Here is a 13,859-nt window from a genome sequence, read left to right as displayed (position 1 = left end):
ATTTTGAAAATAGAAAATAGAAGAGAAATACATTATCAGGGGCCACTAAATATCTGTTAAAAGGGGAGTGACAGGATGAAGGCAGTACAGAATGCTGCAGTACAGAATGCAGTACAGAGAGCAGGACTGAGATCCTAGAGGCAGAATCCCGCTCTACCTGTCCTCTCTGGAAGGAAGTGATGAGAACTTGCAGCAGGCTGGTGGCCGTGAAAGAGAAGAATGAAAGACAAGGAAGCATCAGTGGAACCTGATGTGTGGCTGGATACCAGAAATGCAGAGGAAGTTAGTCAAAGGTTCCTGTCCTGATGACTGGAGATCACGGTATCACTGACTGAGCTCTAGGAGTTGTGAAATAGAGCTCATTAGGCAGAGGATGATAAGTGTCTGGTTTCTTTATAGTCTTCTGTGCGTTTACCCTACTGCCTAGCACAATGCCTGATGTGTGGTAGGGGTATTAGTTAAAATATTGGTTTGGTGGTCTCTGTTGTGACTTGTAAAAGATGAAAAGTTAATTTTATCTCTCTCGTGGAGAAATCTAGGCAGGTAAGTGCCCAGGGAGGTGCAGTGCCTGTGTTCCATCAGGCTGTCCAGAGATTCATTCCTCAGGCCTTCTGTTGCTTCACCCTCAGGGCGTAGTATAACTGATAATGGCTCGCTTCCATAATTCTGCCTCAGCCTGAGAGGAAAAGGATAGAGAAAGTGGAGGGCCAGCCAGGCGCAGTGGCTTATGCCTGTAATCCCAGCACTTGGGGAGGCCGAGGCAGGCGGATCACGAGGACAGGAGATTGAGACCTTCCTGGCTAACATGGTGAAACTCTGTCTCTACTGAAAATACAAAAAATTAGCCGGGCATGATGGCGGACGCCTGTAGTCTCAGCTACTCAGGAGACTGAGGCAGGAGAATCACGTGAACCCAGGAGGCAGAGGTTGCAGTGAGCTGAGATCGTGCCACTGTACTCCAGCCTGGGTGACAGAGCAAGACTCTCTCTCAAAATAAATAAATAAATAAATAAATAAATAAATAAAGTAGAGGGCCAGCCAGCCTTTTGAAGGCTGCACTTTTATTGCTCCCTGCATTCTGTTGTCCATAACTTAGTCATATGGCTATCCCTGGATAAAAGTAGGATGTAGGCTGGTGCTGTGGAACATGGCTGTAATCCCAGCCACTTAGGAGGCTGAGGTGGGAGGGATCAATTGAGCCTGGGAGTTAGAGGCTACAATCAGCTATAACCATGCCACTAAGAGTACCTCACTGAATATCCACTGCAGTCTTTGGAATTTGATACTGTTTTAATCATTTTTCTAGGAGAGGTAACTGAGGCTTTAAGATGTTGGAGTAGCTTTTCTCAAACACATTAGAAAGCAAGTAGGAGAACCTCACAATCTGTGCACGAGAAGAACTGGCATCACCTGAAAGCTTGTTAGAAACAAAGAATCTCAGTCCCACCCAGACTTAGGGATCAGAATCTGCATTTTTAAGGATCCCAGATGATTCAAGTACACATTAAGTTTGAGAAATACTGCTTTATTTTAAAGAGACCGTGTTCATAATCTCTACCCAGTCCTACCTTTTACGGAAGCCTAAGATGATAACTTTATTAAGAGAATTATTAAGAGATGTGACATTAAAGCGGATTCAAGATAATTCTTTTTTCTGATTAGAAGTTCTAATTTTATAGATTTCAAATGTGTCAATTCTGCATTTTCTGCATTTTGCCTCAGTTCTGAGATCATCTTAGAAGAGTCTACTCTCCTCTTCATTGCATTGTGGTCACTGAATTCTAAGAATGTTCTAACTTTAGGTTCTTCCTTTCCAAGGTGTTAGAAAAAAAGGTCAGATCATAGCAGTGGTTCATAATACAAAGTTTGGGTTACTTAAGGACACTGTGAAATCCATCCTTTTAGATATCTGTCCTCTTCTGAATGTCTGCCTTCTGAAAGGTGGTAGATGATTATTGTTCCTATGTCAAATCTTAGGCATTTAAATGTAAAATCCAGTTTGTAATCAAGTGCGTTTGAATTATAATAGAAAAAGCAGGCCAGGAGTGGTGGCTCAAGCCTGTCATCTCATCACTGTGGGAGGCCGAGGCAGGCAGATCACCTGAGGTTGGGAGTTTGAGACAAGCCTGACCAACATGGAGAAACCCCATCTCTGCTATAAATACAAAATTGGCTGGGCATGGTCCCGCATGCCTGTAACCTCAGCTATTCAGGAGGCTGAGGCAGGAGAATCGCTTGAACCCGGGAGGCAGAGATTGCAGTGAGCTGAGATCGTGCCATTGCACTCCAGCCTGGGCAACAAGAGCAAAACTCCATTTAAAAAAAAAAAAAAAAAAAAAGCAAATTCCGGATATGAAATGTGAAAGATTCTATCAGACTTTTTAAAGGACTAACCCTTAAACATGAGCCAATTGGGTTTAAAACCTGTGATTGAAAAGCAACATGCAGCTATCAGCATTTTTAGAGAGGGTACTTGGATATCAGTTTGGAGAATGGACAGGAAGGGATGAGATGCAATAGGTGGCTTTAGGATTACATGGAAGGCTTTTAAAATTCAGAGTGATGGTTCCTACTCTCATGTTCTGATTAGTAGGTTTGTGATAGGGCCTGAGAACTTGCATTTTTAATGTTTATTATTGATACAAAATATACGTATTTATGATATATCATATTTATCCGTATTTATGTTGTTACATTCATAGAATGTGTGGTGATGAAGTCTGGATATTTAGTATCCATCACTTTGAGCATATATCACTTCTGTGAGTTAGGAACATTTCAAGTCCTTTCTTGTAGCTATTTTGTAATATATAATACATTGTTTTTAACTATGCTCACCCTCCTCTAACATTAGAACGTATTTCTTCTATCTAATGCTTGTACCCATTAATCAATCTCTCCTCATCACCTCCCCCTCCACCACCCATCCTACCCAGCCTCTGATATCTTTTGTTCTACTTTCTACCTCTATGAGATTAACATTTTTCACTCCCACATATGAGTGAGAGTGTGCGATATTTGTCTTTCTTTACCTGGCTTATCTCACTTAAGGTAATGACCTCCTGTTCTATCCGTGTTGCTGCAAATGACATGATTTTATTCTTTTTTTAATATCTGGATAATTTTATGTTGTGTATGTATGTATATGTTTTATATATTTTATATATATATTAAAACATGTTATATATATATATATTTAAAAATATTTTCTTTATTTGTCCATTGATGGACACTTAGGTTGATTTCATATCTTTGCTATTGTGAACAGTACTGCAGTAAACGTAGGGTGAAGATATCCTTTTAATATTTATTTTCCTTTGGATACATACCCAGGAGTAGGATTGCTGGATCATATGGTAGTTCTATTTTTAGTATTTTGAAATGTTTCCATATTGTTTTCCATAGAGACTGTACTAATTTAAATCCCCTTTTAGTCACATCCTTGCCAGAATCTATTTTTTTTAATAATAGTCATTCTAACTGGGTAAGATAATATCTCATTGTGGTTTTGATTTGCATTTTCCTGATGATTAGTGACGTTGAGAAGTTTTTTTCATATACCTGTTGGCCATTTGTATGTTGTCTCTTGAGAAATGTCTGTTCATATCCTCATTAAAAAGTGGGCAAAGGACATGAATTATTTATTTATTTATTTATTTATTCATTCATTTATTTATGTACTGTTGTTTGAGTTCCTTGTATATGGGTATTAGTTCCATGTTGAATGAATAGTTTACAAATATTTTCTCCCATTAAACAGGCTATGTCTTTACTCTGTTGATTGTTTTTTAGCTGTCCAGAAGCTTTTTAGCTCAAAATAGTCCCATTTGTCTATTTTTGTTTTAGTTGTCTGTACTTTTGAGGTCTTAGCCATAAAATCTTTGCCTAGACCGATTTCCTGAAGTATTTTCCCTCGGTTTACTTCTAGTAGATTTATAGTTTCGAGTCTTGCCTTTAAGTTGTTAATCCATCTTGCACTGATTTTGTATATGGGGAGAGATAAGGGTCAAGTTTCATTGTTCTGCATATAGATATCCAATTTTTCCAGCACCATTTATTGATGAGGGTGTCTTTTCCCTCAAGTATGTTCTTGGTGTCTTTGTTGAAAATCAGTTGCCTGTAAACATGTGGATTTATATCTGGGTTGTCTATTCTTTTCCATTGGTCTATGTGTCTGTTTTTATACCAATACCATGCAGTTTTGATTACTATAAACTTGTAATATATTTTGAGGTCAGATAGTGTGATACCTCCAGCTTTGTTTGTTTATTCATTTTGCTCTGGATTGCTTTTTCTATTCAGGCTTGTTTTTGGCTCCATAAGAATTTTAGAGTTGCTTTTGTATTTCTGTGAAAAATGTCATTGTTTTGATAAGGATTGCATTGGATCTGGAGATTGTTTTGGGGAGTAGGGTCATTTCAACAATATTTATTCTTCCTGTCCATGAGCATGGAATGTCTATTCATTTGTTTCTGTACTCTTCAATTTCTTTCATCAGTGTGTTGTAGTTTTTCTTACAGAGGTCTTCTATCTTCTTGGTTAAATTTATTCCTAAGTTATTTATTTTTTGTAGCTATTTGAGATTGGATTGCCTTCATTTCTTTCTCAGCTAGTTCATTATTGTTCTGTAGAAACTAGTGATTTTTGTATGTTGATTTTGTATACTGCAACTTTACTGAGTTCATCAGAACTAATGGTTTTTTGGTGGCATCTTATATTTTCTAGATATAAGCTTATGTCATTTGTAAAGAGAAACAAATTGACCTCCTGTCTTTCAATTTGGAATCCTTTTATTTCTTTCTCTTGCCTGATTTCTCTGGCTAGGAATTCTAGCACTATGTTAAGTAGGAGTGGTGAAAGTGAGAATCCTTGTCTTGTTCCAATTATTAGAGGAAAGGCTTTCAGCTTTTCCCCATTCAGTATGATGTTAGCTGTGGGTTTGCCATATATGCCTTTATTAAGTTGAGATATGTTCCTACTATACCTAGATTATTGAGAATTTTTATCATGAAGGGATGTTGAATTTTATCAAATGCTTTTTCTGTGTCCATTGAGATGATCATATGGCTTTTGTTTTTCACTCTTGATTTGATATATCACATGTATTGATTTGCATATGTACAACCATTTTTGCATCCCTGGGATAAATCCCACTTGATTATGGTATTTTTTTTAGATGTGCTGTTGAACTTAACTTGTTAGTATTTTGTTAAGGGTTTTTGCATCTCTGTTCATCAGGATATTGGCCTGTAGTTTTCTTTTTTGTTGTATTCTTGTCTGGTTTTGGTATCAGGGTAATGCTGACCTGGTGGAATAAGTTAGGGAGCATTCCCTTTTCTTTTTTTTGGGGGGAGTGGGAAGAGTTTGAGGAAAATTAGTGTTCTTTCTACGTTTGGTAGAATTTGGCAGTGACGCCATCTGGTCCTGGACTTTTCTGTGTTGGGAGACTTTTTATTACTGATTCATTCTCACAACTCATTATTAGTCTGTTCAGGTTTTCTATTTCTTCCTGATTCATTCTTGGTAGATTGTATGTGTCCAGGAATTTATTCATTTCCTCTAGATTTTCCAGTATATTATTGTATAGTTGTTCATAATAGTCTCTGATGACCTTCTATATTTCTGTGGTATCAGTTGTAATGTCTCGTTTTTAATTTCTGATTTTGTTTATTTGGGTCTTCTCTCATTTTCTTGGTTAGTCTAGCTAGCAGTTTATCAATTTTGTTTATCTTTTCATAAAACTAACTTTTTATTTTGTTGATTCTTTGTGGTTTTTTTAGTCTTTATTTTGTTTAGTTCTGTTCTAATCTTCATTACTTATTTCTTCCTACTGATTTTGTTCTTGCTTTTCTAGTTCCTTGATATACATTGTTAGGTTGTTTATTTGAGATCTTTCTACTTTTTTGATGTAGGCATTTATTATTTTAAGCTTTCCTCTTAGCACTACTTTTGTTGTATCTCATATGTTTTGGTGTTTTGTGTTTCCAATTTCATTTGTTTCTAAGATTTTTTTTATTTCTTCCTTAATTTCTTCCTGGACTCAGTAGTCATTGAGGAGCATGTTATTTAATTTCCATGTATTTGTGCAGTTTCTAAAGTTCCTCTTGTTGCCGATTTCTACTTTTATTTCATTGAGATCTGAAAAGATACTTGATATGATTTCGATATTTAAAATGTGTTGATATTTTTGTGTCCTAACACATTATCTATTCTGGAGAATGTTCCATGTGATGATGAGAAGAATGTGTATTCTATAGCTGTTGAATGCAATGTTCTGTAAATGTCTGTTAGGTCCATTTGGTCTAAAGTTGAGTTTAAATCCTAGGTTTCTTTGTTAATTTTCTGTCTAGATGATCCTACTATTGCTGAGAGTGTGATGTTGAAGTCTCCTACTATTATTGTATTTGAGTCTGTCTCTCCCTTTAGATCTAATAATATGTTTTATATATCTGTGTGCTCTGTTGTTGGGTACATACATCCTCGTGCTGAATTGAAACTTTTATCATGTTATCTTCTTTATAAGCGGAAAGTTTAATCTGTTTACATTCAAAGTTATTATTGATATGTAAGGGCAAATTCAAGTCATTTCCTTAATTGATTTTATTAATTAAACAATTTTATAAAAATTGTATTTTATTTTATTTTATTTTATTTATTTATTTTTGAGACGAAGTCTTACTCTGTTGCCTAGGCTGGAGTGCAGTGACGCTATCTCGGCTCAGTGCAACCTCCGCCTCCCGGGTTAAAGCAGTTCTCCAGCCTCAGCCTTCCAAGTAGCTGGGATTACAGGTGTCTGCCATCTCACCTGGCTAATTTTTGTATTTTTGGTAGAGACAGGATTTCACCATTTCGGCCAGGTTGGTCTCAAACTTCTGACCTCAGGTGATCTGCCTGCCTCACCCTCCCAAAGTGCTAGGATTACAGGTGTGAGCCACTGCTTCCGGCCTCCTTAGCTGATTTCTGATTGCTTTGTATATCCTTTCTTCCTTTCTTTTTTTCTTATTGTTCATCATTGTGGTTTTGTGGTTTTCTATAGTGGCAACATTTGGATCCTTCCTCTTCCTTATTTGTGCATTTGCTCTACCAGTGGGTTTTATACTTTTGCATGCTTTCATGATGGCGGATATCACTCTTTTGCTTGCAGGTGTAGGACTCCCATAAGCTTTTATTGTAGGCCCAGTTTTTTGGTGATTAGTACCTTCAACTTTTGCTTGTCTAGGAAAGACTGTATTTCTCCGTCATTTATGAAGGGTAGCTTTGCTGGGAAGAGTATCTTTGGCTGGCAGTTTTTTTTTTTTTTCAGCTCTTTGAATATATCATTCAATTCTCTCCTGGCCAGTAAGGTTTTTGCTGAGAAATCAGCTGTTATTCTGACGGGGGGTTCTCTTATATAAGTGACTAGATGCTTATCTCTTGCTGTTTTTAGAATTTGTTCTTTGCCTCTGACTTTTGACAGTTTGACTCTAATGTGCCACAGAGAAGACCTTTTTGAATTGTATCTATTTGGGGATTTCTGACCTTCCTGTATCTGTATGTCTAAATCTCTTACTAGACTTGCGAATTTTTTTTAGCTATTATTTCATTAAGTAGGTTTTTGATCCCTTTCATTTATTCCTCATCTTCTGGGACACTGAAAATTCAAATATTTGTTTGCTTTATGGTGTCCAATGTGTGATTGTGTGATGTAGTCTTGTTCACTCTTTTTTTTTTTTTTTTTTTGGAGACAGAGTGAGACTCTGTCGCCAGGCTGGAGTGCAGTGGTGCAATCTTGGCTCGTTGCAACTTCTGACTCCCTGGTTCAAGCAATTCTCCTGCCTCAGCCTCCTGAGTAGCTGGGATTACAGGCATGCACCACCACACCCAGCTAATTTTTGTATTTTATTTTATTTTATTTTTTAAGTAGAGACGGGGTTTTACAATTTTGGCCAGGATGATCTCAATCTCCTGACCTCATTATCTGCTCGCCTCAGCCTCTGAAAGTGCTGGGATTACAGACATGAGACACCACGCCTGGCCTGTTCATTCTTTTTTATTCTTTATTCTTTATTTTTATCTGGCTAGGTTATTTCAAAAGATCTGTCTTCAAGTTCTAAAATTCTTTCTTCTGCTTAATCTAGTTTATTGTTGAAGCTTTCGAATGTATTTTGTATTTTATTCAATGAAGTCTTCCATCCCAGAATTTCTGTTTGGTTCTTTTTTACAATATCTACCTTTTTGATAAATTTCTCATTCAAATCCTAAATTGTTTTTCTAATTTCTTTGTATTGTTTATATGAGTTTTCTTGTATATCACTGAGATTCTTTAATATCATTATTTTGAATTCTTTTTCTGGAACTTCATGAATGTCTTTTTCATTGGAATTTGTTGCTGCAGAATTATTATGTTCATTTGGAGGTGTAATATCTCTTTGTTTTATTATGTTTATTGTTTATTTACATTGATATTTGTGCATCTGGTATAAAAGTCACTTATTCCAACTTTTCTGAATTTGCTTTTATAGGGGAGGACTTTTTCCTGAAGATGTATCTGTGGTGTTGGTTTGATGTAGCATTTTGCCTTTGATTCTGGGTGAATACAGCAGTGTAGTCGCTGTGTGATGTTTTCATCTATAAGTGTCAGTAGTGCTTGTAATTTCCTCAGTGGCTTAGGGTGTGGTTGTTAGTGGAGGTTGTGGTAAAGTTTTGCTGGGGATGAGGATGCTAGGTGGGCCAGTCCTCAATCATTGGCAGGTGCTTGAGGTGGCAGTGGCAGGCTGAGCATGCCTGTCCTTTGGTCTTAGGATGGTGTATGCTGGCCCTGATATTAGCAGTTTCAGTCAGGCCAATTGGATCTCCAGGTGGCTTGCTTGGGTACCAGCAGTGGAAGAAGTGGGCTGGGTGTCTAGGCTCCTAGGCAGTGGGCATGGTGCTGGGGACAGCAGTAGTAGTGGTGAGACAACCCTTAGTCTCCCAAGTGGTGTGCACTGGTGTTGCAGTGGCTACGACAGGCCACGTGGGGCAGTCTCAAGGCTTGCAGGTGGCATGGGTGAGTGGATGGTGTGGGTGGGTGGGTGCTAGCTGTGGTGCTAGCAGTAGGTTGGGTGGGTTTGTCCTCAGGCCCCCAGAAAGAGTGCTCAGGTGCCATTGGTGGTGAATGGGGCAGGACCATTCCCAAGCCTCTGGACGGTGTGCTTGGTCACTGGGGGAGTGGGATGGGTTTTAACTTGGTTAAATGGTCCTGTTCTCTGGCCCCTATGTGGTATGTGTGGGTGCTGGCTGTGGTAGGTAGGATAGGGGTAGACCCCAGGTCCCCCCACCCCGGCCCCTGGCAGAGTGGCTGGGTGGGGGTGGCAGTGACTGTGTGGTGGCCTTGAGACCCTGCTGCTGGGGAGGGTGGACTTACCATGGCAGCAGTTGTAAACAGCTGATTGGGGGAGCCTGTGCTGTGGCTCCATATGGCGGCTGCAAGAGGGGTACCCCATCATCAGGGTGCTCTTAAATGCACAAAGGCCTTGCTACTAGGGGCAGCAGGGTCATTGGCAAAGGCTTGTGCTTTGGCCCTGGCTGCAGTTGGAGGACATCAAGGGAGCCCCGGGGATGTGGAGATGCAGGGGCTATTGGGCCCCAGGTCAGGGTGCAGTCTGGTGGGGGCTGACATTTCAAAATAGTGCCTTCCTGTAACTGCTTATGACACAGCAAGTGAGTGGAACTCAGTGCGCGCTCCCTCTGTGGAGGGGTGCTGCTGCCTGATCTCCGGATGGCTCCGTGTGTTAGCCTCAGGGCCTGTGTGGGCCGCAGGGTTCTCCCACGGCTACGATTGCAGGAGTCTGTGGTGGAAATGTGGGCTGCTGGGGTCACTCACTTAACCTTTACCACATGAGGGAACCTGGAGAACCTTTATTACATTAGAGAGCCTTTCTAGCTCCCAGCTGATCCTGGCTGAGCAGACTGCCCCACTTCCCTCTTCTTCTTTGCCTCCCATGTTACCTGTCACTTATTTTTTGAATTCCAATGTTCTGTCTTATGTGATCTGTTTGACCTGTGATTACTCACTATTTCAATTCTTGTTTGTGGAGGAGGCAAGTATCAGGTGCCTCTAATCAGCCATCTTGAAACTCGCCTCTAACTTTTTCTTGGATTTTTGATAACTTTCCAGGTGATGATGGTGCCCATTTGTCCAAAGAACACACTTTGAGAACCACTGGACTAGAGTTTGGGAGACCAATCAGAAATCTTTTGCATTTATCTATGTAAGATAAAGTATAGAACTAAATGCTGAAAATAGAGTTAAGGAGGAGGGGTGGTTTCCACAAATACAGAGGAGCTGTAATTGGCAGGACTTGATACCAGACCAGAGTATGCAGGTGAAGGGGAGGTAGGAGTCTTGATTGGTTTCTAGATTCCTAACGTTGGTAGGTGGATGAAGAATAGTGGTACCTTTATCTCAATATATAGCATAAAGGAGAAGAAGCTGGCTGGTGGTGTTGGGGTGGAACTGATATGTGTGTCATTTTAGACATGTCAAATGGAGATTATGAGGACAATTTAAATAGAGATATCTTTTCACAAAGTAGGAGACTGCCAAGTTGAAGATGCAGACATGTATGTCTCTACAGGAGAAATTATAGGTTATAATGTGATGAGAATAGGTTATAATGTGACAAAAATAAGGTATAGAGAACGGAACTCTAGGATATGCAGATATTTAAGGTGAAATCAGAATAATTCATCTTCAAAAGGACTGAGAAGAAATGTTAGGAGCCCTGGAAAACAAGTTGCTACAAGGGTGTGATCAACAAGCCAATACTATAGGGAGGTCAAATGATACATGGATTGAAACGTGCCTATTGCATTGAGAAACCAGAAGATGATAGAAAACCTTGATAAAAGCATTTTCTTCAAGCAGCATGATTCGGCCTGGATTGCACTGACTTGTGGTTAGAAACTGGTTTTCAGGACAGAGTATACACCTTCTGCTTCTCTGATATTAAATTCCTATTTTTTAAGCTCTGAAGAGGACAATGCTATGGATAGAAATACTTTGCTGTACTAATAGGTTCATATTCTAGTTTTAACCTCATTTTTCTAGGTGGAATTTAGAAAAATGTTTAGTTAACATTTAGAATCAAAATGTATATGTTGTTTTTTTCTTTTGCAAAAGCAGCGCCTTTTGGGAGATATTGTGCCTTACCAAGAGGCTTTCAGAAATGATCAGGGCAGGGCCAGGCAGCGGTGGTTTATGCCTGTTATTTCAGCACTTTGGGAGGCCGAGGTGGGTGGATCACCTGAGGTCAGGAGTTGGAGACCTGCCTGGCCAACATGGTGAAACCCGGTCTCTACTAAAAATAAAAAAATAAAAAAATAGCTGGGCGTGGTGGCATGCGCCTGTAATCCCAGCTACTCAGGAGGCTGAGGCACGAGACTCACTTGAACTCAGGAGGCAGAGGCTGCGGTGAGCTGAGACTGCACCATTGCACTCCATCCTGGGTGACAGAGTGAGACTCCATCTCAAAACAAACAAACCAACAACAAGAACAAAAAAAGATCAGGGTGGTTTTTGTGGTTGGTCCTTCTGAAAGTGTTATGTTTTATTCCCTACCCCCATCCGTGCTGGGGCACCCAGAGTGCTATTATTGCTATTAAGAATATTGTTTTACTCTGTGACTTTGTGTAACAGTTGGGTATGATTATTTTATCACTATCCTGATTGACCCAACTTAAACCATAAGGGAAGACAGGGTACAAAGATGCAATAGCTGTTAGGGCAGCTGTCACTTCTGGTAATTTGACTATAACCACTTTCTTTCCTTTTCCTCCAGTGTTTTTCTAAGCAGATTTAAAACAAAACACTGGGAGTAAATAGAAAATGCTGCCCCTCACACGACCAGGACCTGGGATAAGTTTCATAAGCAGAATTTCCTGGTGATGCTGTTGTCTGGAAAACATGGTCAAAAAATATCTATCTGTTCTGTAACAGCCTTCCCACCTCTGTTTTAGGAACCCTTCCCATGGGATCGTGTGTCCTGATTCTTTAAGACTTGCTGGAAATCCAGACTTGAGATTGTGCTGATGCAGCCCTTTTAATTTGATGCTCGTATCCCTCTGTTAATTAGTAGGAAAGTTCTCCCCAACATGTGGGTCAAATGCAGAATGAGAGGAACTTCCAGTGAAATAGTGAGCTTTCTATGTGACTCAAATGAAAGCACATTTTTTTTTTAATTTTTGTGATACAACCAAACTAATCTAGCAGATTCTCGATGTGTGTACTTTTATTTTGCCCTTCACTTGTTGACGTGTTTGAAGTTTCAGTGTTTCAAGGCTCCACATTAAAAAAAAAGAACACTTCAAATCTCAGGCTGCAAATGATCATATGTGTGATTGTGATTTTACAGAGACCAGACTAATTTCCTAGGCCATTAGAAGTTTTACTTGTTGACAGATCAGGCTCTCAAAAGACTGGTTAAAAAACATGTCTTTGAGGCTGATGGTGAATAATGGGGGAAAATGGTGGATTTTGAAGATTTATGATATAAAACCCAAAAGCTCTCTTCAAACATTAAAAAAAACCACTGTTTTGAATACTTTAGGTAATGTCGTGAGATCTTTTCTCTTAATTTGTTCTTCATTTAGGATTTTTAAAAATGTTAGTAAGCGTATTGGAGTCCAAATTAACATCTTCCCCTTTTACTTTCTTTCTCGAGCAGGTTGTCAAGTTATTAAGCAACAAAAGATCACAAGCAGTTGGAATACTAATGTCTAGTCTTCATTTAGATATGAAAGACATACAACATGGTAAGTGTCAAAATGAAAATTTAGCTTCTGAATATTACAATTTGGGCTGAAGGGTATGATGTTTGGTGGTCATGTTATTTCAAACTTAGAGTTTCTGTGTAAACTGAGGTTAGTATATTTCCCATAAGTGTGATCAAGCTATCTCCCATGATTGTTTCTGGAAGGATTACTATTAATTTGCCTGCGGTGTTATTTATATACCTTACTAACAGTCTAATTCTCATGTGACATTATTATCTTAGTTCAGGCTACTATAACCAAGTACCCTAGACTGGTGGGTGATAAATAAGAGAAATTTATTTCTCACAGTTCTAGGAGGCTGGAAGTTCGAGATCAGGGTGCCAGCATATTCGGTTCTGGTGAGGGCTGTCTTTCAGGTTGCAGACTGCCATCTTCTCCGTGTATCCTCAACTGACAGAAAGAAGGAAAGAGAGTTCTCTTGGGTCTGTTTTATAAGGGGACTGATCCCATGCATGAGAAATCTACCCTTGTGACCTAATGACCACCACCTAGGATCCTGTCTCCTTGTACCTTCACGTGGGAGTGAGGTTTGCAACATATTTTCTGTTTGGAATTAGAGTGGTTCTTAACATTTTATAAATGGCTTTAGTGTCAATATTTGAATACTTGGATTCTACTGTACAATTGATGGCCATTCTTACGCCATATCCTCTTACGACATTTATGCTGAGAGATACTGCCCAAAGGTGAATAGAGGAATTAAGTGTAAATTCAGAGTGTCCCTTAGGCTGACTAGAACCTAAGAATAGATTTAAAGCAGATTGAATTATCCAATGGAATGCCAGTTTACCTATTAAAGAAATATGGTTTCAAGAATAACACAGACCTTATAATCACAAAAGCATTTAACTGGCTTTCTAGCTTACCCCTTTATGAATGTGGATTCTGTTTGTTGGGCTTGAAGTCTTGTGTGGGATAATTCATAAATAGCACAAGCTTGGTATGCCCTGTCAATTGATGAGTAACTCTTAATCACAATTTAAGTTTTTATTAAATTGTTTTGATGGGGAGGAGACTTCCTCAAGCTGAAACATTTGGGGTAATAGTCATAGAAGAGAAGGCCAAGG

General features: G+C 39.2%; 1 protein-coding gene across 1 annotated transcript in view; it reads left to right on the top strand.

Annotated features, from left to right (window-relative positions):
• Window positions 1-13,859, top strand: part of FMN2 (formin 2) — a 388,079-nt gene that overhangs the window by 152,263 nt on the left and 221,957 nt on the right. Inside the window, exon 7 of the mRNA XM_063670713.1 lies at window positions 12,684-12,771. Within this exon, the coding sequence (XP_063526783.1) occupies window positions 12,684-12,771 (88 nt within the window). The remainder of the gene's footprint in view (window positions 1-12,683; window positions 12,772-13,859) is intronic.

Source organism: Pongo pygmaeus, chromosome 1, assembly GCF_028885625.2.
Source record: "Pongo pygmaeus isolate AG05252 chromosome 1, NHGRI_mPonPyg2-v2.0_pri, whole genome shotgun sequence".
NCBI classification, from domain to species: Eukaryota; Metazoa; Chordata; class Mammalia; order Primates; family Hominidae; genus Pongo; species Pongo pygmaeus.
This window is presented reverse-complemented; position numbering and strand designations above follow the sequence as displayed.